Source organism: Scyliorhinus canicula, chromosome 1 (genome assembly GCF_902713615.1).
Source record: "Scyliorhinus canicula chromosome 1, sScyCan1.1, whole genome shotgun sequence".
In the NCBI taxonomy this organism is placed as follows: domain Eukaryota; kingdom Metazoa; phylum Chordata; class Chondrichthyes; order Carcharhiniformes; family Scyliorhinidae; genus Scyliorhinus; species Scyliorhinus canicula.
In genome coordinates this window covers 182030361-182057626 of record NC_052146.1, presented here as the reverse complement: position 1 = coordinate 182057626, position 27266 = coordinate 182030361, and the positions used below count along the sequence as shown (strand labels likewise).

Sequence of the window (27266 nt, the reverse complement as noted above, 5' to 3'; positions counted from 1 at the left end):
ACATCTTTGGACTGTGGGAGGAAACCGGAGCACCCGGAGGAAACCCATGCACACACGGGGAGGATGTGCAGACTGCGCACAGACAGTGAGCCAGCCGGGAATCGAACCTGGGACCCTGGAGCTGTGAAGCATTTATGCTAACCACCATGCTACCGTGCTGCCCCAAATGCTACCGTAATGCCACTTAGTGCGTTCAAGTGTCGAAGTGGGACTCAACCTCACAAGCTTCTGACTTGAAGGCAAGAGCGCTGCAATCAAGAATAGGAGCAGGGGAGACTTCCGGTGGCGGCGATGACGTGGGAAGCCACACATTTGGGAGCTCCCGTTTCAAACGGACTTTTCGGCTCTTTTTAGAGCCCAAAATGGAATTTTTTCGACGTCTCCCGGTGGGAGAAGGTGTGCTGATCGACTTTCTCCGCATTTCATGACTCAAACTCGGAGTGGAAAGGGGGAAAAAATGGCAGCAGCTCCCCAGAAAAAACGGGGGAAAGAATCCAAGATGGCGGCCGGCGGAGCACCAGAGGAGTGGAAGCAGTGGGCCCAGGAGCAGCAAGCTGCTCCCCTGTGCTGTTTTACAGATTTCAAGGCTGAGGTACTGAGCTCTCTGCAGGAAACAAACAAAAAAGCTCTCGGAGATTCAGACGACCCAGGGTGCTGCCATCAAGGCGTTGCAGATGCAGGCCACTGAACGAGAGGAGGAGGCCGTGGTCCTCGTGAGTAAGGTGGAGCGGCACGAGGTACTCCACAAGAAGTGGCAGGACCACTTCGAGGAGCTTGATCATCGCATGAGGCGGAAAAATGTGAGGATCTTGGGCCTTGCGGAGGGGCCGGATCTGACACCCTACGTGGCTACGATGCTGAACTCGCTAGTGGTGGCCGGATCTTTCCATCTGCCCCTGGAGCTGGAGGGACCTCACAGGGTACTGGCCAGGAGGCCTAAGGAGAATGAACCCCTGCGTGCGGTGCTTGTGAGGTTCCACCGGTTCAGTGATCGGGAGTGTGTGCTGCGCTGGGCAAAGAAGGTGAAGAGCAGCAAGTGGGAGAATGGGGTAGTACGGATCTACAAGGATTGGAGTGCGGAGGTGGCTAAGCGGCGGTCCAGGTTTAATCGGACGAAAGAGGTGCTCGACAAGAAGAAGATAAAGTTCGGAATGTTGCAGCCTGCGCGCCTGTGGGTAACTTATTTGGACCGGCATTATTACTTTGATTCCCCGGAGGAGGCGTGGGCCTTCGTGCGGACGGAGAAACTGGACTCGAACTAGGGGTTGGGGGTTGCGGGGTCGGTTGTAATACTTTATTGCTGGTTTCTGCTGTTGCTGTGTTCTCTTTTTCTGTACTTTTGTAATTTTGATATGGTTATTTATGGGGGTGTTGTTCTGTTTTTTGTTGTGGGGCATTGTTTGAGTTTTGTATCTTGCGGGGAGGGTTGGGGGGGGTTTGTTGTATTCTATATCGGGTTGGGGGTATGGAGTGGGGATGGTATTTGGGAGCTGCGTCAGAAGTGTGTGGTGGGGCAGTGCGAAAGCGCGGGCTTTCCTCTGGTTTCCCGCGTTGCGGGGCTGGGGGGTGGAGACGATGACAGGGGGGCGGGGCCTTAACTGGATCTTCCCCTGCTGGAGCGGTGCCTGGAGGAGGGATAGGATGGGGGATGATCCCACTTTGGGAGGGGTCGGGTTTTTGGCGGGAATTTCCGGGGTCAGCAGAAGTTAGCTGACCCACGGAAGTACAATGGAGGACGGTTCGTGGCTAGGAGGGTTCCTAGCCGGGGGGGGGGGGGGGGGGGATACCGGTTTGGGTCAGGAAGGAGCTGGTGGGGACCAGGGGGACAGAGGTGAGGTGTTGTCGCTGTGGGGACTGGGTTGGGCGGGGGGTGCTGGCCTGGGGCGGGCAGTCGACGGGCTATGGCTAGTCAACGGGGGGGGGGGGGGGGGGGGGGGGGGGCGGGACGCCCTCTGATCCGGTTGGTCACCTGGAATGCGAGGATTGAATGGGCCGGTGAAGCGGTCGAGGGTACTTGCTCATCTGAGGGGGCTAAAGGCAGATGTGGCAATGCTTCAGGAGACCCACCTGAAGGTGGCGGACCAGGTCCGTCTGAGGAAGGGGTGGGTGGGGCAGGTTTTCCACTCTGGATTGGATGTGAAGAACCGGGGAGTGGCGATTCTGGTGGGGAAAAATGTGTCGTTTGAGGCATCTGAGGTGGTGGCGGATAAGGGGGGTAGGTATGTTATGGTTAGGGGCAGGCGACAAGGAGAGAAGGTGGTAGTTGCTAGTGTGTATGCCCCAAATTGGGACGATGCGGGCTTTATGAGGCGTATGCTAGGACGGGTCCCGGATCTAGAGGCGGGAGGTCTGATTATGGGGGGGGACTTCAATGCGGTGTTGGATCCTTCACTGGATCGGTCCAGCTCTAGGACGGGTAGGAGGCCGGCGGCGGCCAAGGTACTGAGAGGGTTTATGGACCAGATGGGAGGGGTGGATCCATGGAGGTTTGTGAGGCCGAGGGCACGGGAGTACTCTTTCTTCTCCCACGTACATAGGGTCTATTCTCAGATAGACTTCTTCGTGGTGAGTAGGGGACTGATTCCGAGAGTGGAGGAGGCCGAATATTCGGCCATTGCAATCTCTGACTACGCTCCGCATTGGATAGAGTTGGGGATGGGGGAGGTGCGGGACCAGCGCCCGTTGTGGCGATTGGATGTAGGATTGTTGGTCGAGGAGGAGGTGTGTAGGAGGGTCCGGGCAAGTATTGAGGGGTACCTCGAGGTGAATGATACGGGGGAGGTCCAGGTGGGGATGGTCTGGGAAGACCTGAAGGCAGTGATTCGTGGGGAGCTGATATCCATCCGGGCACACAGGGAGAGGAGCGAGAGGAGTGAGAGGGATAGACTGGTGGGAAAGATGCTGGAGGTAGACAGGAAGTACGCAGAGGCACCAGAGGAGGGACTGTTGGGGGAGAGGCGCAGCCTACAGGCTAAATTTGATTTGCTGACCACTAGAAAGGCGGAGGCACAGTGGAGGAAGGCACAAGGGGCAGTGTACGAACATGGTGAAAAGGCGAGTAGGATGCTGGCTCATCAGCTCCGCAAGTGGGATGCGGCTAAGGAAATTGCTGGAGTGAGAGACAAGAGTGGGAATGTGATGCGGAAAGGGGTAGAGGTGAATGAGGTCTTCAAGGACTTTTACGGGGAACTGTACCGGTCGGAGCCAACGGTGGTGAGGAGGGGAATGGAGAGGTTCCTCGACGGGCTTTCTTTCCCGCAGGTGCAGGAGGAGCAGGTGGAGGGGTTGGGGGCGCTGATTGAGCTGGAGGATCTAGTTAAGGGGATCAGGCAGATGCAGTCAGGGAAGGCGCCGGAGCCGGATGGGTTCCCGGTGGAATTTTATAAAAAGTTTGTGGACCTAGTGGGCCCCTTGCTGGTGCGGACACTTAATGAAGCATGTGAAGAGGGGACTTTGCCCCCGACGATGTTGCGGGCGCTGATTTTGTTAATCTTAAAGAGGGACAAGGACCCTCAGCAGTGTGGTTCATACAGGCTCATATCTCTCCTCAATGTGGATGCCAAGGTGCTGGCAAAAATCCTGGCCACCAGGATAGAGGACTGTGTGCCAGGGTTGTACACGAGGACCAGACAGGGTTTGTGAAGGGAAGGCAGCTGAACACGAATGTGCGGAGATTGTTGAATGTCATCATGATGCCGGCGATTGAGGGGGAGGCTGAGATAGTGGTGGCGCTGGATGCAGAGAAGGTCTTCGATAGAGTGGAGTGGGGGTACTTATGGGAGGTGTTGGGGAGGTTTGGATTTGGTGAAGGATTTATTAGATGGGTGAGGCTGTATATGAGGCCCCGATGGCGTGTGTGGCCACGAATGGGAGGAGGTTGGAGTACTTCCGGCTTTACCGAGGGACCAGGCAGGGTTGCCCCCTGTCCCACTTGTTGTTTGCACTGGCAATCGAGCCGTTGGCGATGGCGTTGAGGGATTCGGGGAGGTGGAGAGGTTTGGTGCGAGGTGGGGAGGAACATAGGGTGTCGTTGTATGCCGATGACCTGTTATTGTATGTGGCGGACCCGGTGGGAGGGATGCGGGGGGCGATGGACAGAGTGCTTTCGGGGGTGTGGGTCGGAGAGGGGAAGGTGTCTGACATTTATAAGGTAATGCAGGAGGTGGAGGAGTCGTCAGTGGAGGAGCTGAAGGCTAAATGGGAGGGGGAACTTGGGGAGCAGATAGAGGACGGGACTTGGGCGGATGCCTTGGAGAGAGTCAACTCTTCCTCTTCATGTGCGAGGCTTAGTCTCATCCAATTTAAGGTGCTGCACCGGGCCCACATGTCCGGGACTAGGATGAGTAGGTTCTTTGGGGGTGAGGACAGGTGCACCAGGTGTTCGGGGAGTCCAGCGAATCATGCCCATATGTTCTGGGCATGCCCGGCACTGGAAGAATTCTGGAAGGGGGTGGATCCAGGGTCAAACCAGGGTGGGGACTCGCGATTTTTGGAGTTGCGGTGGAGCCGGGAGTGCAGGAGGCGAAAGAGGCCTTTGCGTCCCTAGTAGCCTGGCGGAGGATCTTGCTGCAGTGGAAGGATGCGGGGCCCCAAGTGTGGAGACCTGGATCAGTGACATGGCGGGATTTATAAAATTGGAGAGGGTCAAATTTGCCCTGCGAGGATCAATACAAGGATTCTATAAACGGTGGCAGCCTTTTCTGGACTTCCTGGCTCAAAGATAGGTATCTTGGTCAATAGCTGTTGGTATTTTATTATGGTTCGATGTTGTTGTATAAATTCAAAATTTTTCAATAAAAATGATTTTTTTTAAAAAAAGAATAGAAGAAGGGCATTCACTCAACCTCCTGATCAAAGGCAGGAAATTTCTCTTATTAATGTGAAGAGCACCAGATATTGAGGCGGCTTTCAACATTATGAAATGTATATTTCACTAATCTATGGTGAATTTCCATCTTTGTCAGGTGTCAGCATGGCTTAGTGGTAGCACAGTCATGACCGAGTCCAGGAAGTTGTGGGTTCAAATCCACTCCAGAGCACATACTCTCGGCTGACATTCCAGGGCAGTACTGAGAGTTGGGATGTTAATCGGAGGGGCTGCAGTCCCTTTAGAATAATATCCTTTGTGCTATATTGCCTCTCCTCGTTCATCCCGCTAAAATGAATCACATCATACCTCTCTGCATTAAATGTCACCTGTCCACCCAATCCCTCAGCTTCTTTGTGCCATCTTGAAATCTTACACTGTGCTCCTCACAGTTCACAATACTTTCAAGTTTTGCATCATAGAATCAAAGAATCCTGACAGTGCAGAAGACCATTCAGCCCATCGAGTCTGCATCGACCCTCTGAAACAGCACCCTACCTAGGCCACTCCTCCACCCTATCTGCGTAACCCTATAGCTCCACATAACCGTTGGAGACTAAGGAACAATTTAGCATGGCCAATCCACCAAACCTGCACATCTTTGAACTGTGGGCAGAAACCGGAGCACCCATAGGAAACCCACGCCCACACAGTGAAAAGGTGCAAATCCCACACAGTCACCCGAGGTCAGAATTGAACCCGGGTCCGTGGCACTGTGAGGCAGCAGTGATAACCACTGTGGCATCCCAAAAAGCAGTGGCGCCCAACTTCATCCACAAATTTTGAAACTGGCCCGTACACCGAGATCACAGTCATTAAAACACATCAAAAAGGGCAGCACGGTGGCGCAGTGGTTAGCACTGCAGTCTCACGGCGCCGAGGTCCCAGGCTCAATCCCAGCTCTGGGTCACTATCCATGTGGAGTTTCACCCCCACAACCCAAAGATGTGCAGGCTAGGTGGATTGCAGGGTAGGTGGATTGAACATGCTAAATTGCCCCTTAATTGGAAAAAATGAATTGGGTACTCTAAATTTATTTTTAAAAACACATCAAGAAAAGCAGAAGTCCTTATAACCAATCCCTGGGGAACGCCACTATATACCTACCTACAGATCAAAAAATTCTTGGTTCTCTGTCACTCAGCCAATTTTCCAGTGGCATTTTTATCATGCTTGGATCCATCTGGATCCGGTCCTGTCGACTTAACAATTTTAAAATACAGTCAGCCTACCTACTTCCTTTTCGTCAACTTTTAGCCGATCTCAGCAACTAACTCCTCTTTCAATATAATTTTACAATACCTTGGGAAAGACAGAAGCAGTCTTTCATTACTTCAACCATGCCTCTCTGCCTCCATGCCTAAATCCCTTTTTGGTTCCTTATCGCCTCTATTCCTCCTTTTTACATTCATATGGTAATAGAAGACTGGAATCATTTAATAGGACCTACCTGAGCCAAGACTGCAGATTGGCCAGAACCACATAATGCACTGTTGCGAGAATCCACACGTATAGGGGGTTCCAGGTAAAGGCCACAGGAGCCACAGAAACGAGCGTATGGGTGGTTAGTTGCTCCGCACTTTAAGCAGCTGAGGTAGCTCATAGGGGGACCAGGCTAGAAGAAAAGGAAGTTACATTTATTTAATACTGTCCATGTCCTCATGACTCCCCAAAACACTTCACAACCAATAAAGTACTTTGTAAGTTGTCGTCAATGTTATTTAGGAAATGTAACAACTAATTTGCACACGGGCCCTACAAAAGGCAATGTGACAATGGCTGGATAATGTATTTTAGTGATAGTAGTTGAAGGATTAATGTTGACTACTGATGCACCATCAATGGACATGAGACGAAGATGAGATCCAAACGATAGACTTTAATGCACAAGATGTGTGCCCGGCAGCAGACGTACAGAAGAAAGGCCGACTGCCGGGAAGCACAGGTTCTTATATCCGCCTTGTAGGCGGAGCTAACTACCTCTCAGCCAATCAGCTGAGAGGCACATGACTTACCCGGGCCAATGGGCAGCGAGTCCTCTGCACCAATAGCAGCTCACTTCCAAGGTACCGTAATACCCCTAGTCATACTACCACATTCACCCCTTGTTGAAAAAGAAGCGGGGGGGGGGGGGGGGGGTGGTGTGTGTGTGTGTCCCGTGAGTACATGAGGCTGGTAGTATGACTAGAGATGTTTAGGTCGTACCGTTGCAGCGATGGCTGCCCACTGACCCGCAACTTATGTGCAAAAGGGAAAAAAAAACAACTATGTATAGTGTATAAAATTAGGGGGGGGGGGGGGGGGAATGGGGAAACAGGTAAGGAACAAAAGAAAAAAAAAACACAAGAGTCCATCCGCAGGCAGAAGTCCACCAGTAGTTCACATTGACTCAATCAGTCGAATGGGCGCCTTCGATGTCCTGCTTGACCTGCGCAGCAGTGCCGGCGACGTCGGAGCGGTGGTCGTCTGTGACTTCGGGAGCAACGGTCCTGTTCCTGTGTCCGTACCCCTGGTCGGAGCTAGTGGGGGCCAGGCCGGGGGAGGGGGTTCCTGTCCGCTGGGCCGTGGGGGCGTCGGTGCTGGGTGCAGTTGGGGTCCGGGGGAGGGTGCTGGTGTTGGGGGTGTGGCCGAGATCCGGCGGGTGCCAGGCCCAGGAGGGAGACCGTATCCTGTCGGCCGTTGGGATACTCCACATACGCGTATTGTGGATTTGCGTGAAGTAGCTGGACTCTTTCGACCAATGGGTCCGACTTGTGTACCTGCACGTGCTTCCGGAGCAGAATGGACCCAGGGGTAGCCAGCCAGGTCGGGAGCGGGGTCCCTGAGGAAGACTTTCTGGGAAAAACAAGAAGACGATCGTGAGGCGTTTGGTTAGTGGCGGTACAGAGAAGTGACCGGATTGAGTGGAGGTCGCCTGGGAGGACCTCTTACCAGTGGGAGACTGGGAGATTTCTGGACCGTAGGGCCAGCAGGACGGTCTTCCAGACCGTACTGTTCTCCCTCTTGACCTGTCCGTTGTAACTGGTCGTCCTGCTGGAGGTGATGCCCCTGCTGAGCAGGAATTGACGCAGCTCGTCACTCATAAATGAGGACCCCTGATCGCTGTGAATGTATGCGGGGTAACCGAACAGAGGGAAGGTGGTCTGAAGGGCTTTGATAATGGTGGTCGTGGTCATGTCGGGGCAGGGGCTGGCAAAAGGGAAACAGGAGTACTCGTCAATCACGTTGAGGAAGTACGTATTGCGGTTGTTGGAGGGGAGGGGACCTTTGAAGTCCATGCTGAAACGTTCAAAGGGGCGGGAAGCCTTTATCAGATGCGCTTGTTCAGGGCGGTAGAAATGCGGCTTCCCTGGTCACTGTCCTGACCTCCTTGATGGAGTAGGGTAGGTTGCGGGTCTTTATGAAATGGAAAAAGCGGGTGACCCCCGGGTGGCAGAGGTCCGCGTGGAGGGTTCGGAGGCGGTCCACTTGTGCGTTGGCACAGGTGCCGCGGGACAGGGCATCGGGAGGCTCGTTTAGCTTCCCAGGACGTTACAAGATGTCGTAGTTGTACGTGGACAACTCGATCCTCCACCGCAAGATCTTATCGTTCGTTATCTTGCCCCTCTGTGCATTATCAAACATGAAAGCCACTGACCGTTGGTCTGTGAGGAGGGTAAACCTCCTGCCGGCCAGATAGTGCCTCCAATGTCACACAGCTTCGACTATGGCCTGTGCTTCCTTTTCGATCGAGGAATGGCGGATTTCGGAAGCGTGGAGGGTACGGGAGAAGAAGGCCACGGGTCTGCCCGCTTGGTTGAGGGTGGCCGCCAGAGCAACATCCGACGCGTCGCTCTCAACTTGAAAGGGGAGGGACTCGTCGATGGCACGCATCGTGGCCTTTGCAATGTCTGCTTTGATGCGGCTAAAGGCCTGGCGGGCCTCCATCGACAGGGGAAACGTGGTGGACTGGATGAGTGGGCGGGCTTTGTTGGCATAATTGGGGACCCACTGGGCGTAATATGAAAAGAAGCCCAAACAGCGCTTGAGGGCTTTGAGGGAGTGGGGGAGGGGGAGCTCCATCAGGGGGCGCATGGGTTCGGGGTCGGGGCCTATCACTCCGTTACGCACTACGTAGCCGAGGATGGCAAGATGGTCGGTGCTAAACACGCACTTATCCTTATTGTAGGTCAGGTTAAGGAGTTTTGCGGTACGGAGGAATTTGGGGAGGTTGGTGTCGTGGTCCTGCTGGTCGTGGCCGCAGATGGTGACATTATCGAGATACGGGAAGGTTGCCCGTAAACCGTGTTGGTCGACCATTCGGTCCATCTCCCTTTGGAAGACCGAGACCCCATTTGTGACACCGAAAGGAACCCTTAAAAAGTGGTAGAGTCGCCCATCCGCTTCGAACGCAGTGTACTTTCGGTCACTCGCGCGGATGGGGAGCTGGTGATAGGCGGACTTAAGGTCCACCGTGGAAAAAACCTTGTACTGCACGATCCTGTTGACCAGGTCGGAGATACATGGGAGAGGATTCGCGTCCAGCTGCGTAAACCTGTTGATGGTCTGACTGTAGTCTATGACCATCCGATTTTTCTCCCCGGCACTCGTGCTCGCCAGAGGCTGTTGCTAGTCTCGATAACCCCTTCCTTCAGAAGCCTTTGGACTTCGGACCTGATGAAGGTCCGATCCTGGGTACTGTACCGTCTGCTCCTGGTGGCAACGGGTTTGCAATCCAGGGTGAGGTTTGCAAACAAGGATGGGGGATCGACCTTGAGGGACGCGAGGCTGCAGACAGTAAGGGGGGCATAGGGCCGTCAAATATGAACTTGTAATGGGGCAGCAGTGCAGAGAGAGGTCTGTCATGTACCTAGAAGCGACATGGAGATCTAAGTGAGGAGATCAAAAGGAAGAGAGAGGCCATGTTTACACAAAGGACACTCTCAACGCACATCTAGTGAAGGAATAGGAGCAGGAGATCAATTCGGGCCACGAGGATCTGGCTGTGGTGCCTGAGGAAGTTCAATGATCTCACATGGATAATCAAGGTCAGTGAATATACCTTCAAATTACATCTCCAACCACAGATCCATTCAACTTTCACAATGCTCAATGTACCACAGGCCATCAGAAGCTTGGATTGTATTAGTGAAGACCTAAGTACACATTTCAATTTTTAGGCTTTTGCACTGGATTTCTGCCTAAGTGAATCTTGAATACTTTGGGATAGATTTTGGGTGTCGGATGTAGAAAAGTGTTCTGAAGGGGCCTGGCTTCCATTTGCACTTGGCACTCAGAACAAGAAGTCAAAGAGTCAGAGAGGGTGGAAGGAGCACCTGGGGGTTGCCACAACATGGTCTGCCACCTAATGCAAGAATGGATGGTCGAGTCACAATCTAGTTTTCCCCTCTCTTGCCTGAGGAAAGCCTTTTAAAAACAACCTGAATTTATATAGAGTGCTTGATGCAGTGAAATGTTATTGCAAGGAGCTTAGGGAGTGTTATCAGACAAATTTTGACATTGAGCCACCATAAGGATACGAAGACAGGTGACCAAAAGTATGAAAGTTCTGACAGCTGAGCCAATCTCTTAATGTCTTTTTGCATACCTTGGCTCCACACCAGTCACAAAATCGAGCATCAGTGTTGTTAACCCGGCCACATTTGGAACATGCCAGCATCTTCCCTTCTCCACTTGGTAACGGTGGGTTGGAATCTCCATTAAAATGAGGCTGTTTTAGAAGGGGAAAAAAACAATTACTGTGCCTAACTAATTCAGAAACATTTCAGTGTCACACAGAACAAAATAGAAACAGTTGTTTCTATGCGGTTAACTGTGTGAAATAATGGACTAACCTATTTAATTTCTGTTCATATTATCATTGCATAAACTTCCTTTAGTTTATAAAGGTTGAAGGTCTGAATGAGGTGTTGAAATGGTAAAAGCGTACAACAGGGTACTTACAGAGAAACTACTTTCCATGAAAGGAGAATTCAGAACAAAGGGACATAACCGTAAAAAGTTAGAATTCGGCCATTTAGAAGGAAAATAAGGAAAACCTTTTACATGCATATGGTAGAATTGTGGAATTTTTGCTCCTACAATGCTGTGAAATTTGGGATACTTGAAGTTTTCAAGACCGAGGTTAACAAGATTTTTGTTAGGTAAAGATATGGGCAGTCCTTGACTTTAGGACATTCGAGTTATGGTGAAAGGCGTTTACGACATTTATAAATTGACACCGTTTCACTTTCCCACGTCGATTTTGACTTTACAACATCATGTCAGTGGCATTCATACATGCGCATCAATGTTTAGTTGCTGTTCCCTCGCATTTTTGCAGTACTTGGTGCCTTTCTTTTTCCAAATTGATGTACAGTGGACAGCACAGTACTGTATTGTAGTAAACAACACTTGCATTTCTATATTCTTTTATATCAATAAATAGGTTAATGTTGATCTATTTATTACTCATCTATAATTGAGTGCATACAAAATTCAGAGTTATTTTGATGAAAATAGCGTATCCCTATTTATAACATTGTTCTTGGGGGGGAGGGGGGTGGATGGATTGGTTCCGAGTTACAACGTTTCAACTGCAGACGCAACTTTTGGGAACCAATTGTGTCGTTAGTCCGAAGACTGCCTGCACAAAGGGAAACTGGACTTGAAGGCACAGATCAGCCATGATCTAATTGAACAGCAGGGCAGGATGTAAGGGCTGAATGATGTGCTTATCTTCCTTTGCTGGCTTCACATGAATGAAGCTGGAAGAATTTATCTTTAACGGAGGGTGCAAAGTTCATTTTTGTGTTTATTAAAGGGGATTTGGAGCTGGAGAACAGAACACGTTTCTACATCCGACACCCAAAATCTATCCCAAATATTTTCAACACAAGTAGGGTATAGATTAATAGAGAGGAATGCTCCATCTCCTCTGTCTCAAAATCTGATTTGATTCCCTACAGTTGAGTTCACTGTACTTCTCCAATATTATATTTTGTTTCATGTACCAACCATTTTGTGGCACCTGGGTGAAACCCCCAACTCAGTTCTATATCATGGGCAATTTTATGTTATAGTCTCACATCCCATGGAAGCATAAAGTGCTGAAGGCCATTTGGCCCATTGTGCCTGGGCATCATAGATATTCTGTTATCCCACTTCCCTGCTTTATCCCTGTAGATCTGCAATGTTTTCATTCCCACTACTGAACCCCACAATTAATTTGTATTGTTAAATATGAAACAAGACTGGTCTTGATATATTTTATAAATCAAAAATTTATATGCATTTGGTGGAAGTTACGATAGTTGCAAACAACAGGTGGTTCTTTAAAAACTACACAATAACCTGAGTATACACCAGATAATTAAGTGAAATTTTATTCAGCTTCTTATGCTGTACTCAGTACTTATTTTATTTTGTCTTCAAAATTTCAAGTAGCTTACACAGAGAATCCAATTTGATTTTTCTACATATGACCTGTCTGTGTGCAGTTTGGACATTCTCCCCGTGTCTGCGTGGGTTTCCTCTGGGTGCTCCCACAGTCCAAAGATGTGCAGGTTAGGTGGACTGGCCATGCTAAAATTGCCCCTCGGCGTCCAGGTTAGGTGGGGTTACAGGAATTGGGCCTAAGTAGGGTTCCCTTTCAGAGGGTTGGTGCAAACTGGATGTAGGGATTATATGGATTTTATGGACAGAATGCATTGTGTTTGCAAATTATCATTAGCCGCACTCTGACAAGCTATTCTGAGTCACATGCAAGACTCCTCTGCAAGTGGTTGGCCTCTCGATCAAAGCTGTTGCTTCTCCTATGTCAAGGAGACTGGGGCCTTGCACTTGGCCAGATATCCCACCCTGTCCTGCTCACCAATTTGCACTGAGTGAGACAGATCTTGAGTCTTGCGTGATCGTGTAAAATGGGCGACAGCGAGTCAGCAGCATCTCACTACATTTTGTTTAACACAGGCTTCAATAGTAAATGCAAAATGGACTGCTGACATGATATCACCAGTGTTACAACATCATGCAAAGTAACGATATATCTCGGTGTCGATAAGCTACTGAAAGGTGCTCCACAAAGCACAGCTTTTTAAGAAATCTGACTAAGATCTGCAAGTTCCAGAATAACGCTACTGAAGGGACATCTTCTGGTATACATCTTCGAAAACACAATTACAATTAACTCTTCTTCCCCAAAAAAGAAATTCATGACCAGCAAGTGCAAAGTCCAGGGTGACTTTTAACAGACTTCAATGGCACACTTGGAGAACCACTATCCAGTGAAATACTTCCAGCTTCTCGCTCTCACCTAGTTCCCATTTCCGACGCCAAACCAAAGCTCCGTCCTCAACTTCGTAATTCCAAGAAAGAAGCTATGGGATTCTTGTGCAGTCTCTGTTGCTACATAACAGATTGGCCCTACCTCTGCGTGGGCTTTCGCCCCACAACCCAAAGATGTGCAGGTCAGGTGGATTGGCCATTTTAAATTGTCCTTAATTGGAAAAAATTAGTTGGGTACTCTAAATTTATTTTTTTTAAAAGATTGTCCCAACCTGAACTAGCATGAAAATAATTGCATTTATTTAACACCCTCACAATCTCAGTATGTCCCAAAGCACTTTACAGCCAATGAGCAGCTTTGAAATGTAGCCATTGTTGCAACATAGGAAACCGGGAAGCCAATTCGCACACAGTACGGTAACACAAACAGCAATGTGATAATGAACAGGTACTCTTGACGTGATAGTGATAGTGATGGTCGCTGAGGAATAATTAAGGATGAGGGTACGGGGAGAACTCCCTTGCTCTTCTTTAAAATAGTGCCAGGACATATTTTAAATCAACTCGCAAGTGAGGATGGAGCCTTAGCTTAATCTTCATCCGAAAGGCAGCACCGACAGTGCAGGACTCACTCGGTGTAGTCGGTGCAGTTAGCAGGGACAATCACAAGTTTCCCAACTCCATGTCTAATAAACGCATTAAACAGAATGACAGTCACTTACTTTCTGTGATCCCAACAGCCTGTTCTCACAGGTTAGGCAATGCTGGACATTAGCTGGATTGCCTGTTCCACAAGATCGACAGATAATCTTGTCCTGTTTAAAAAGCACTGAATAGTTAATAGCCTTCCCTACATAAAAATGCACATATCAGAATGTATTAATGTCTCTTGTACAAAGGAGGAGCATAAATTACCTCTTATGCCGAGACTGAAAAATTCTCTAGTGTCAGTTCTCCACTCCCACTGAGGTTGAAAGTGACCCTGGAAAAACCTCTCAGTGACACTATTGTTTTGCAAGGCGAGATATACTGCCCACCCCCCAAACATTTTTAAACATTATTTGCGAAATATAACAATCCATTTATCATATGTATTAGTGATACTCATTGGCAGTAACAGAGAAACTTTTCATTTGGCCAGCTATTCGGTACATTGAACTTTTCAATTAAACATCACAAAATTCAACGTTCAGTGAATAACCTACTTCAATCAATTAAGTTGTTCAAACTGTGAGAAGAATCAGCATAGCTTGTTTTTTGTGTCTTATTTCTCACATATCCAGCACGTTATTTACCTTGAGACAGATGCTGGCCTCAGGTTTTAGCTGAAGCATTATAGGGGCCTCACATACAATACATGTTGGCGTGTTCAATGGGACCATTGTCTTGCATTCCACACAGAGCCCCATCTGCAAAACAACACAAGAATTTTGTTAGACTTTTGATAAAGTGCCTCTTTCCCAGTCAGTCAACGTGGGAAACATAGTTCGATAAATTTGTTTTCCATACACCCCTTTTCTCTAGGAGACACTGAGATATAGTTCAATACGTGCCCCTACCTCCTTGAGTAAGTGGATCACTATGGGAATTCCACACAGTTGAATCCATTTCTATCTCCAACCCACATCAATACATCTGGGGCGGATTCTCCATCGGCTGACGCCGGAATCGGGAAACATGATTAGGAAGAGAATGGTTTTTAACGACAAAATAGTGGCGGGTGCCGGGTTCACGACAAATTGCAATTCTCATGTGCCTCGACAATGGCGTCAATGCGTTCCACTCCACACATCGTTGGCAAATCATTAGTGGGCCTGACCGTATTCTCCGTGGCCTCCACGATTCTCCGCCTTCACTGGGGCAAATTCCCGATGGTGAGATTTACTTATGCTTTTAAAAACAGAGGAACAGGTGCCGTGGCTGATGAGGGAGAGAGAAAAGGTAGGACACATGGAGGCACGACCTTGGGCTGCTGGCCCCGACCTCCCACCTTGGCTCCAGGTTCACTGCAGTGTGCCATCGGCTATTCGGATGCCCCCACCCCAGCCCCCACCCCAGCACAACCCGCCCGCCAACCGGCCGCCTTCTGCTGGCAAGGCATCATGCAGCCTACCCAAGGCAACACCCACAGTAGCCCCTATGGGGGGGCGCCAGACAGGGGCGGCGCAGTGCACACTGCTAGCATGGACAGCGCCAGCCGGCAGCACCCCAAGCAACAGTGAAGGGCACCAGGGCCAGAGGCCCTCACGATGCCTGTCACCGATGGGGCTTGGGGTGTGGGACAGAGTCCGCAGTGCCATCTGGGGGCACTGTGTAGCCTGGCGGACCTGGTTGGGCACGGTGGGAATGCACCATGCTAACATGTCGGCCTTTCACCCCTTGCAGACAATGGATATTGGAATACAACCAGCAATGGTGGCCTTACTCCTAGTTGCAGCAGCCCTGGGAAATGCACTACGGCTGTAGGAGCTGGAATTGCTCAAGGAAGGGAAAGCTGAAGCAGCAACAGCGGCGCATGCCCCAGGGGAACATGAGGCAGCCGCTGAGGATGGAAAGCTGGCCGTCCAACAGGCCAAGGAGGAGGAGATGCAAAGGAAGCACCACATGAAGCCTCTCATGTACCTGCAGCGTCTGTCATTCGAGCTCCTGCTAGACCGAGCATGCGTCGAAGACTCCGGCTGAGCAAGGGGAGAGTGCAATATGTGCACCAGATCATGGTGCACCTGGCACCTTAGGGAAGGACACCCGTTCCTGATGGCAGTCAAGGTTAGGGTCACCCTGAACCCCTATGCAATGGGGTCCTTCCAGGCGCCGAGTGGGGACCTGACCAGGATCTCAGAGTTCAGTGCACAGGTGCATCCGCGCCGTCAAGGAGACCCTATATGCCCAGTCGGCACAATACATCCATTTCAATGTGGACCGAGCCCACCAGGATGCCCGGTAAGCTGTGTTTGCCGCCATCGCCGAGATGCCCTGGGGGTGATCGACAGGATGCATGCTTACGAGCACTTACAGATGACAGGCCGATCTTCACAAACCAAAAGAGGTTCCACCCTATGAACGTGTAGCTGGTGTGTGACCATCAGATGCGCATCATGCATGTTTTACACCCAATACGTGGGCACTGTGCATGATGCCTTAATCCTGGCACACTCGACGATTCCCGGCCTCTTCGAGGCACATCCCCAGCTGGGGGTTGGCTCCTGGGTAACAGGGGCTATCCACTGCGGTTATGGCTGATGATGGTTATCTGGAGGCCAAAGACCGATCTGGGCGTCGTTGTAGAGGATCTCCAGGAGTGTGATCGAGAGGTGTTTCGGCCTCCTGAAGATGCGGTTCAGGTAAACGTACAGCAAAGGTTTACCAGACTGATCCCAGGGATGGCGAGACTGTCATATGAGGAGAGATTGACTAGGTTGGGATTGCTCTCGCTGGAGTTCAAAAGAATGAGGGGCGTCTCAGACACTTATAAAATTTTAATGGGACTAGACAGGGTAGATGCAGGGAAGCTGTTACCAATGGTAGGTATGTCCAGAACCAGGGGTCATAGTCTGAGGATTCAGGGTAAATCATTTCGTACAGATATAAGGAGACATTTCTTCACCCAACGAGTGGTGAGCCTGTGGAATTCATTACCACAGGAAGTAGTTGATGCTAAAACTTTGAATATATTCAAAAGGCGGCTAGATATAGCACTTGGGAAGAATTGGATCAAAGGCTATGGGGAGAAAGCAGGATTAGGCTATTGAGTTGGATGATCAGCCATGACCGCGATGAATGGCGGAACATGCTCGTGGGGCCAAAAGGCCTCCTCCTGCTCTTATCTTCTATGTATCTATGTAGGTGCCTGGAACGCTCTGGAGGGGCCCTCCGGTATGACGCTAGGAGGTCGCCCACATCATGGCGGCCTGTTGCATTCTCCACAACATCACCCAGCAGAGGGGCGATGTGCTGGAGGAGGATGATGAATGGCATTCCTTTTCCAATGAGGAGGATGCAGAGAAGGGCGAGGATGGACAGGACATGGCGCAAGGGAGGCCGCACAACAGGGGTGGGGCTGGTCAGGGTTACGGACACCGCATCCCACCCCAAAACCAACGCATCGCACCACAACTCTCCACCCCCACCCCCCTCCAAACTGGGTCAGCGAGCACAGCTGGGACCTGTCCACCTTCGGTTACAACACTATGTTCCAATCCCTCCCTACTATCAACTCATGGGTGTCCAGATCCGGGATGGCACCCAACACTCTCTTCATGAACCTCACATCATCCCAATTGGGGCCACATACGCTCGTCAGTGCCACCAACCTCACTTCTCACACATCCGTCACGATCACATACCTGCCCCCATGATCCACCACACCGCATCCATCTGAAACCTCACCCTCTTGCCCAACAATATCGTCACCCCCGAGTCCCACTATCAAACCCTGAATGAAACACCTGACTCACTCGGCCCTTCCTAATCCTCACCTGAGCCTTCACCCTCAAATGGGTCTCCTGCAGCATCACCACATCAGCTTTTAAACTCTTCAAGTGTGCGAAAACTCTCAATCTCTTCACCGGTCCCCCAACCCCTTCAAGTCACTATTCCGACTGGGGGTCTCTTGCCCTCCCCGCCCCTCCCTTCCACCATCACCAGTACCCTGGGCCCTGCCCATCCTGCCAGATCCTTTTGCTTTTTTTTAATAAACAATTTTAATGAGGTATTTTTGGCATTACAAACAGCAACAGTATAAAAACAATGTACAAAGAACAATAGACATAGTGCAATCGCCGACTCTCATCCCGCCAAGACCCGCCTAATTGACCTCTATTCTTTGTTATCCTAACCCCCACTCCCTTGCTGACGATTAATTCTCCGCGAAGAAGTCGATGAATGGTTGCCACCTCCGGGCGAAACCTAACAATGACCCTCTCAAGGCGAGCTTAATCTTCTCTAGGCCGAGAAAGCTCGCCATGTCAGTTAACCAGGTCTCCGGCTTCGGGGGCTTTGAGTCCCTCTGAGCTAGCAGTATCCGTCTCTGGGCTACCAGGGAAGCAAAGGCCAGAACATCTGCCTCTTTCTCCTCCTGAATTCCCAGGTCTTCCTTCACCCCGAAAATCGCCACCTCTGGACTCGGTGCCACCCTTGTTTTCAACACCTTGGAGATGACATCAGCAAACCTCTGCCAATATCCCCTAAGTTTTGGACACATCCAGAACATGTGGATATGGTTCGCTGGTCCGCCCGCACATTTTACACACCTGTCCTCCACCCCAAAGAATCGACTCATCCGGGCCAGTGTCATCTGGGCCTGGAGGACCCCCTTAAATTGGATCAAGCTGAGCTTGGCGCATGTTGCGGTCGCATTGACTCTGCTCAACGCGTCCGCCCATAAGCCATCCTCCATCCCACCACCAAGCTCCTCCCAGATCCTTTTGCTACCATTGAACCCCTCCCCTCATCCACTTCCTCTTGCAAACATTTCACTCAGTATAGATCCCCTCCCCGCACCATTCACGCCTCCCAGGTCCATCAATACCTGTTTGACCAGGCTCCAACAACTGTGGCCCCTCGCCCCACCACACTCCTGTTCACGAGCCAACCTTCGTTATCTTGTGTAGTGTCCCCTGCCTGAGCCACCCCTCCTCAATAACCAGGCCACCACATATCCCAAAAAAGAAACCAAACCCTTATATCTAATAACAATACAAAACCACATCCATAGGAAAAAAGAAGAAAAACTAAAAGCCCCAAAACACATATAAACAAATGTAAACAAAACCGCCCATTCAAGAAACAGAGAAACAAAACCCCAATCAAATAGAAAACCCTCCATAAGAAAAATAGCATCCCCGTCCCCACCAACCAAGTCCAAATCCCAACCCTCATCTTAGTCCCAGTTCTTCAGCCTTAACAAACGCCTCCACCGGCTCAAAATGAAAATCCCTCAAGTTGCGCGTCACTCGCAACTTTGCAGGGTAGACCACTCCAAATCTCACTCCTCTACCATAAAATGCTGCCATCACCCATCGAAAGGCCGTTCATCTTCTTGCCAGCTCCACCATCAGGTCTTGGTATATTTGTATGCCTTCCCACTTCACCTCTCATCTCTGTTTGGCCCAGCTCAAGACCTTCTCCTTCACGTGAAAGCAGACTATAACTGCCCTTGGTAGTTCATTCGTTTTAGGCTTTGGCCTGAGGGACCAATGTGCCCTGTCCAACTCATAGCGGCAGGAATCTTCCCCTCCCCCATCAGTTCCGCAAACATCTTTGCAAAGTACTCGATTGGCCCCGGGCCCTCCACCCCCTCAGGCAGGCCCACGATTCTCAGATTTTGCCTCCTTGACCTATTCTCCAGGTCGTTCACCTGAGCTCTGAACCCTTTGTTGGCCTCCGCCACCCTCTGCAGCTCCTCAACCATCGAGGTGAACTGGTCCCTGTGTTGCAACAATGCCTCCTCCACCTCCTTCAATTTCTTTTCTTGCTCCAGCACCTCGACTGACATTTTCATCTCTGACACCTTAACCGGGGCAATCCACCCACTCTTTCATTGCAGTCATCATCTCTCTCTCTGAAGCACCTCCATATGCTTGGCGAACACCCTCGATATCACCTTGGTCAGAGTTTCCATCGTTGACCCAATTACCGCCATCTTTCTTCCTGCAGGACACTCAGCCTTGTTCGGTGGCAGAATTTCACTTGCCCCCTTCTTTCCTGCGCCTTTCTTCCGAGCCTTCAACATTTCAGGTCTTCCTTATAACTTCCCACACCAACTCATTCACAAACTACCCCTGAAATCAGGCATAAAAGTCCAAAAACCAGAGACTCCAGCAGGAGCTACCTAATGTGCGACCTCCACCTACATGCCGTCACCGGAAGTTCTTCCCTCACTCATAACTAAAAGATTATCTGATCATTATCGCAATACTGTTTGAAGGACCTTGAAACATCCACAGCATTTTCTTTGATATTATTACTTGTAGGACCTTGCTGTACACAAATTTTTTACATTGCAATAGTGAGCATGCTCCTAAAGTACTTTCTTGGTTATAAAGCATTTGGGGCTGTCCTGAGGTTATGAATAATGTTACATAAACGCAGATTATTCTTTACATAACCAAGATTAGTTAATTGTTTCAGTTGTTCCCTACCTGAGCTCCTTCAGGTGGTGGAAGCCTACGGCCAGGCACTGGAGGAACAGGTGATCCACATTCCTGACAGAACCGTGCAAAAGGATCGGATGGACGAGGAGCAAGGCAACACACACACCTAAAAAAAATACAATGGATACATAGAAGAAATATAACATTCCTTTCCCCATTGCCAACCATCACCAACTAAGAAATCAGAACAAACTGAATATTCTACACAATGCACGAGTCTCCTGTCAATACCATTGTTTATGGATAGCACAGGCCAGTTCAGTGACCGACTGGCAATTGAGTTTACCCAAGTCTGGCTGTGCAAGTTATACTGTTTGTTTTTTTTTTAAAATAATTTTTATTGAAGAAATTTTTCAAAATACAAACATTTTAACCCCCCCTACATTTACATTTAAATTATAACAAAACAAAGTCAAACCCCCCTACTTAACAAGAAAAAGAAAAAAGGTCCCCCCCCCCCCTACTCGCGCGTCCCCCCCCACCCCCACCCCCCCCCCCCCCCCCCCCCCGCCGGCGAACCGACAGTCAGACCAACTTATCATTTCTAGCAGCGTCCTCGGGCAGGCCTTGCCCGTGCCACCACCGCTACCGTACTTCCTTCGTCTTTGTCCCCCCTCCCCCCCCCCCCCTCCTCCCCCCTCCCTCCCGCCCTCCCCTCCCCTCCCGGGTTGCTGCTGTCACGGCCTCAGTTTCTATCTCTGATCCAAGAGGTCTAGGAAGGGTTGCCATCGCCTGAAAAACCCCTGCACCGACCCTCTCAGGGCGAATTTGATCCTTTCCAATTGGATGAAGTTTGCCATGTCGTTTAACCAGGTGTTAACACTCGGAGGCCTTTCGTCCCTCCACTGAATCAGGATCCTCCTCCGAGCCACCAAGGACGCAAAGGCTAATATTCCAGCCTCCCTCGCCTCCTGTACCCCCGGTTCCACCCCAACCCCGAAGATCGCAAGTCCCCATCCTGGCTTGACCCTGGACCCCACCACTCTCGACACCGTCCCTGCCACCCCCTTCCAGAACTCCTCCAGTGCCGGACATGCCCAAAACATATGTGCATGATTCGCAGGGCTTCCCGAACATCTAATACACCTGTCTTCACCCCCGAAAAACCGACTCATCCTTGTCCCCGTCATGTGGGCTCTATGCAGTACCTTAAATTGAATGAGACTTAGTCTCGCACATGACGACGACGAGTTGACCCTCTCCAGGGCGTCTGCCCATGTCCCGTCCTCTATCTGTTCCCCCAGCTCTAACTCCCACTTATCTTTCAGCTCCTCTACTGGTACCTCCTCCACCTCCTGCATAATCTTATAGATGTCCGAGATCTTCCCCTCCCCGACCCAGACCCCTGATAGCACCCTATCACTCACCCCCCTGTCGGGGAGCGCGGGGAACCCCGCTACCTGTCGTCTGGCAAATGCCTTCACTTGGAGGTACCTGAACGTGTTCCCCGGGGGGAGCCCAAATTTCTCCTCCAGCTCTCCCAGGCTCGCAAACCTCCCCTCTATAAACAAGTCCCTCAGTTGTCTAATACCCGCCCTCTGCCAGCTCTGGAATCCCCCTCCTGTGTTTCCCGGCGCAAATCTGTGGTTCCCTCTTAGTGGTGCCCCTATCAGACGTCCCACTTCCCCCCTGTGTCGCCTCCACTGCCCCCAGATCTTGAGGGTGGCCGCCACCACCGGGCTCGTGGTATACCTCGTGGGAGGGAGCGGCCATGGTGCCGTTACCAGTGCCCCTAAGCTTATGCTGCCGCAGGACGCCCTCTCCATGCGCTTCCAGGCTGCCCCCTCCCCTTCCATCATCCACTTTCGTACCATCGATGTATTTGCCGCCCAGTAATATCCTGAAAGGTTGGGTAACGCCAGCCCTCCACTATCCCTACTCCGCTCCAAAAAGACCCTTCTAACTCTCGGGGTGCCATGTGCCCACACATACCCCATGATACTACTCGTTACCTTCTTGAAAAAGGCCCTGGGGAGGAAGATGGGCAGACACTGGAACAAAAACAAGAACCTCGGGAGGACCGTCATTTTAACTGACTGCACCCTCCCTGCCAGCAACAGCGGCACCATGTCCCACCTCTTAAACTCCTCCTCCATCTGTTCCACCAGTCTGGAAAAGTTCAACTTGTGGAGGGTCCCCCAGTTCTTTGCCACCTGCACCCCCAAATACCTAAAACTTTTAACTGCTCTTTTGAAGGGGAGCCTCCCAATTCCCTCCCCTTGGTCTCCCGGGTGTATTACAAAGACCTCACTTTTCCCCAGATTTAATTTATATCCCGAAAAGTCCCCGAACTCCGCTAGTATCCCCATTACCTCCGGCATTCCCCCCTCCGGGTCTGCCACATACAACAACAAATCATCCGCATAGAGCGAGACCCGATGTTCCTCCCCTCCCCTTGTCAGTCCTCTCCACCCCCCTGAACCCCTCAGTGCCATCGCCAATGGCTCAATCGCTAATGCAAAGAGTAAGGGAGATAGGGGACATCCCTGCCTAGTACCTCGATGGAGCCCAAAATATTCTGACCTCCTCCCGTTTGTTACCACACTTGCCATCGGAGCTGAATAGAGCAGTTTTACCCACTTGATAAATCCCTCCCCAAACCCAAACCTTTCCAACGTCTCCCACAAGTATTCCCACTCCACCCTGTCAAATGCCTTCTCCGCGTCTAGCGCTACCACTATCTCCGCCTCCCCTTCCACTGCTGGCATCATAATCACATTTAACAATCTCCGGACATTTGTGTTAAGTTGGCGTCCCTTCACAAACCCCGTCTGGTCTTCATGGACTACCCCTGGCACACAGTCCTCTATCCTGGTTGCCAGGACCTTTGCTAACAGCTTGGCGTCAACATTCAGGAGGGAGCTGGGCCTGTAGGACCCGCACTGGACCGGGTCCTTGTCCCGCTTCAAAATCAAGGAGATCAGGGCCTGCGACATTGTTGGGGGCAGAACCCCCCCCTCGCGCGCCTCATTAAAGGCTCGCACCAGCACTGGACCCACCAAGTCCACAAATTTCCTGTACAACTCCACCGGGAACCCATCCGGCCCCGGCGCCTTCCCCGCCTGCATCTGACCTATCCCTTTAATTAGCTCCTGCAGCTCTATCGGCGCCCCCAACCCTTCCACCAGCTCCTCCTGTACCTTTGGGAACCCCAATTTATCGAGAAAGTTCTTCATTCCCCCTCTCCTCTTCGGCGGTTCAGACCTATACAATTCCCTATAGAAGTCCCTAAAGACCCTATTCACCTCTTGCCCCTTCTGCACTACGTCCCCACCCCTCTCTCTCACTCCCCCAATCTCTCTGGCTGCATCTCGCTTACGAAGCTGGTGTGCCAGCATCCTGCTCGCCTTTTCCCCGTACTCATACGCCGCACCCTGCGCCCTTCTCCACTGCATTTCCGCCTTCCTAGTGGTCAGTAGGTCGAACCTGGCCTGCAAGCTACGCCGCTCCCTTAATAGCCCCTCCTCTGGTGCCGCCGCATATTTCCTATCTACTTCTAGGAGCTCCCCCACCAGCCTCTCCCTTTCCTGCCTCTCCTTCCTCTCTCTGTGTGCCCTTATGGAGATCAGCTCTCCTCTAATCACTGCTTTCAAGGCCTCCCAGACCGTCCCCACCTGCACCTCACCTGTGTCATTCGTACCCAGATAGTTCTCAATGCCCGTTCTCACCCTTCTGCACACCTCTTCGTCCGCCAACAGCCCTACATCCAGGCGCCACAACGGGCGTTGGTCCCGCGCCTCCCCCATGTCCACGTCCACCCAATGTGGTGCATGGTCCGATATCGCAATGGCCGAGTACTCCGTGTCCTGCACTCTCGGTATCAGCCCCCTGTTCAATACGAAAAAATCGATCCTAGAGTACACTCTGTGGACGTGGGAGAAAAAAGAATACTCCCTCGCCCTAGGCCTACCAAATCTCCATGGGTCTACCCCTCCCATCTGCTCCATGAACCCCCTTAACACCTCTGCCGCTGCCGGCCTCCTATTCGTCCTGGAACTCGATCTATCCAGCCCAGGGTCTAACACCGTATTAAAGTCCCCTCCCATGATCAGGCCCCCTGCCTCCAGTCCCGGGATGAGGCCCAGCAGGCGCCTCATAAAACCCGCGTCGTCCCAGTTCGGGGCATACACATTTACCAGTACCACATTCTCTCCCTGCAGCCTACCCCTCACCATCACGTACCTGCCCTCCTTGTCTGCCACCACCTCTGCCGCCACAAACGACACCCTCTTTCCCACCAAAATCGCCACCCCCCGGTTCTTGATATCCAAGCCTGAGTGGAACACCTGTCCCACCCACCCCCTTCTCAGGCGGACCTGATCTGCTACCCTCAAATGAGTCTCCTGCAGCATTGCTACATCAGCCTTCAGTCCCTTCAGGTGTGAGAAGACCCTTGATCTTTTGAGCGGCCCATTCAGCCCCCTTACGTTCCACGTGATCAATCGGGTCGCAGAGCGACCCGTCCCTACTCCCTGTCGATTAGCCATGTCTTGTCCCTTGCTCGCCCCGGGTCATCCCTTCTTTTCTGACCCGCTTCCCATAGCGATGGCCCCCCCCCCCCCCCCCCACCCCCCCGGCTCTCCCCTTCTCGTCCCTGGTCTTTCCAGCAGCAACCCGGTGTCCCCCCCCAGCCCCCCCCCCCCCCCCCCTGGCTAGGACCCCTCCTAGCCGCGATGTACCCCACATCGTACTCCCGAGAGTCAGCTGGTCTCCGCTGACCCGGCTGCTCCTGCCACATTCCGACTCCTCCCGGTTCACCCCATCTGCGCCCGTGAAAGATCCCCTTAAAACCCCCGAGAAAGACCCGCATAATCAACCCGCTCCCCCCCCGTCCCGTCTCCCCAACTTAACGATATAAATACCCAATGGCAACTAAATACATAAATACTTAACTACATACTTAAATAACAAAATAATTAACTAGCTATCAACTAACAGTGTGCCCAACCATCACCCTCCATCAAACAGTATAAATAACCGCAGATAACCATAACCCGAAAAGAAAAAAAAGAACAAAAAACCCCCCCAAGCACCCAAAGAAAAAGGGTAAGAGGGGTAAATAACTAAGGGAAATTGGAAACGGGAAGAAACACCCCATAAGAAGCCAACGACCCACAATAGAGATTTCAACAGTACAAATATACAGACACACCCAACAACTCGAAACCTTCAAAATATTCAGAAAAGTCAACCGTTCGAGAAAAAACACCCCAAACAATCCACGAAACTGTTACCCAGTTCCGACCTGGCCTGAAAAAGAAAAGGGCCACTTGCTCAATCAAGAGTCCCCCGGCGGCTACGACCGCCGGTGCTCCCAGGTTTTAGTTCGTGTCCAACTTTTCCTCTTGTACAAAGGTCCAGGCCTCCTCTGGAGACTCGAAATAATGATGTTGGTCCTTGTAGGTGACCCACAAGCGCGCCGGTTGCAGCATTCCAAATTTGATCTTTTTCGCGTGTAGCACCGCCTTTGTCCGGTTGTACCGGGCCCGCCACTTTGCCACCTCCGCACTCCAGTCCTGGTACACCCTTACCGTCGAGTTCTGCCACTTGCTGCTTTTCTCCCTTTTTGCCCACCTCAGGACTTTCTCTCGATCACTTAGCCGCTGGAACCGCACCAGCACCGCCCTCGGGGGCTCGTTTGCCCTAGGCCTCCTGGCCATGACCCGGTATGCCTCTTCCAATTCCAGGGGCGCCGGACCGGCCCCTTCCCCCATCAGGGAGCTCAACATCTCCGCCACATATCCCGGGAGATCCGACCCCTCCAGGCCTTCTTCCAGGCCCAGGATCCTCAAATTTTTCCTCCTCATCCGAGTGTCCAGCTCCTCGAAGCGGCTCTGCCACTTCATGTGGAGTGCCTCGTGCACCTCCACCTTTGCCCCGATGACTGTGGCCTCCTCCTCCCTCGCGGTCATCTCCTGCTGCAGATCTTTAATCGACGCCTCTTGGATCGCCTGGGCTCCCACCAACCTGGTGGCCGTCGCGTTCATGGACTCTAAGAGCTCCACTTTCATCTCCGTGAAAAAACGGAGGAGAGTGGCCTGCTGCTCCTCCGCCCATTTCTTCCACTCCTCCGATGCACCGCCGGCCGCCATTTTGATTTTCTTCCCCCGCTTTTTTTGGGGAGCTGCTGCCGTTTTTCTTGCTGCTCCGCTCCGGGTACCGACCATAAAATCGGTCTAGTTCTCCTCAGGGAACCTTCCCCCACCGGGATTCGTTTTTTCAGCGCCGTTGGGGCCCTCCAATTGGCCCAAAAACACCTTTGTTGCAGGAGCTTCCAAATGTACGGCTTAGCTAGTCATAGCCGCAACCGGAAGTCTTTGTTAATGGATCAATACATGATCACTCTTACGTTCTTTATACATTCCCACAATGGCATTTGTCTCAATATAATTCCCTAGTTTGTCTAGTTAGTCGGATACAAAGCATTTTGGGATATATCCTATGGATTCTGTATGGTACTATTGTCATGTGAGAGTACCTTTAAGAAATGGGTGTTTATAAATGGGTGTGTATATAAATATCTAGTGGGAGTACCTTTAAGAAATGGGTGTTTATTACTGCAGTGATGCCAGAGTGGGTGGAGCTGGGCTGTCTGTCAGCTTTTTACTTTCACTTTTAGGCTTTTTGCTGCAGGGTGGGTTTGGTTTCATTTTTAGTTTTGGAGAAGTTGCAATCACAGCAGGATGTGTGTGAATCTCTGCAAGCTTATGAATGTCCATTTGCTGATTTCAACGTGGTAACTGTTCTCAGTAGTGAAGTGAAGCCTGATGTCTTTCTGTAAAAAGGTGTTTTTAAGTCTAATGGATGTTAAAAGGAAAGCTTAAATGATTACTTAGTGTTGTAGTCTTGGAGATTATATTTGAATTAATGGTTGCTAAGATGTTCATTGTATGTTTTAAAAAGGTTAACTTGAATTCATCGAATAAACATTGTTTTGCTTTAAAAAATACTTTTCCATTTCTGCTATACTACACCTGTAGAGT

At 51.0% G+C, this 27266-nt stretch overlaps 1 protein-coding gene across 6 annotated transcripts in view; it reads right to left on the bottom strand.

The window, feature by feature from the left end:
• Positions 1 to 27266, bottom strand: part of dzank1 (double zinc ribbon and ankyrin repeat domains 1) — a 257165-nt gene that overhangs the window by 179047 nt on the left and 50852 nt on the right. For all 6 annotated transcript variants that reach the window (XM_038803759.1, XM_038803787.1, XM_038803778.1 and 3 more), the window contains 5 exons: positions 20272 to 20389; positions 14428 to 14541; positions 13855 to 13947; positions 10455 to 10577; positions 6318 to 6482 (listed from right to left, as the gene is read on the bottom strand). In XM_038803759.1, the coding sequence (XP_038659687.1) occupies positions 6318 to 6482; positions 10455 to 10577; positions 13855 to 13947; positions 14428 to 14541; positions 20272 to 20389 (613 nt within the window). The remainder of the gene's footprint in view (positions 1 to 6317; positions 6483 to 10454; positions 10578 to 13854; positions 13948 to 14427; positions 14542 to 20271; positions 20390 to 27266) is intronic.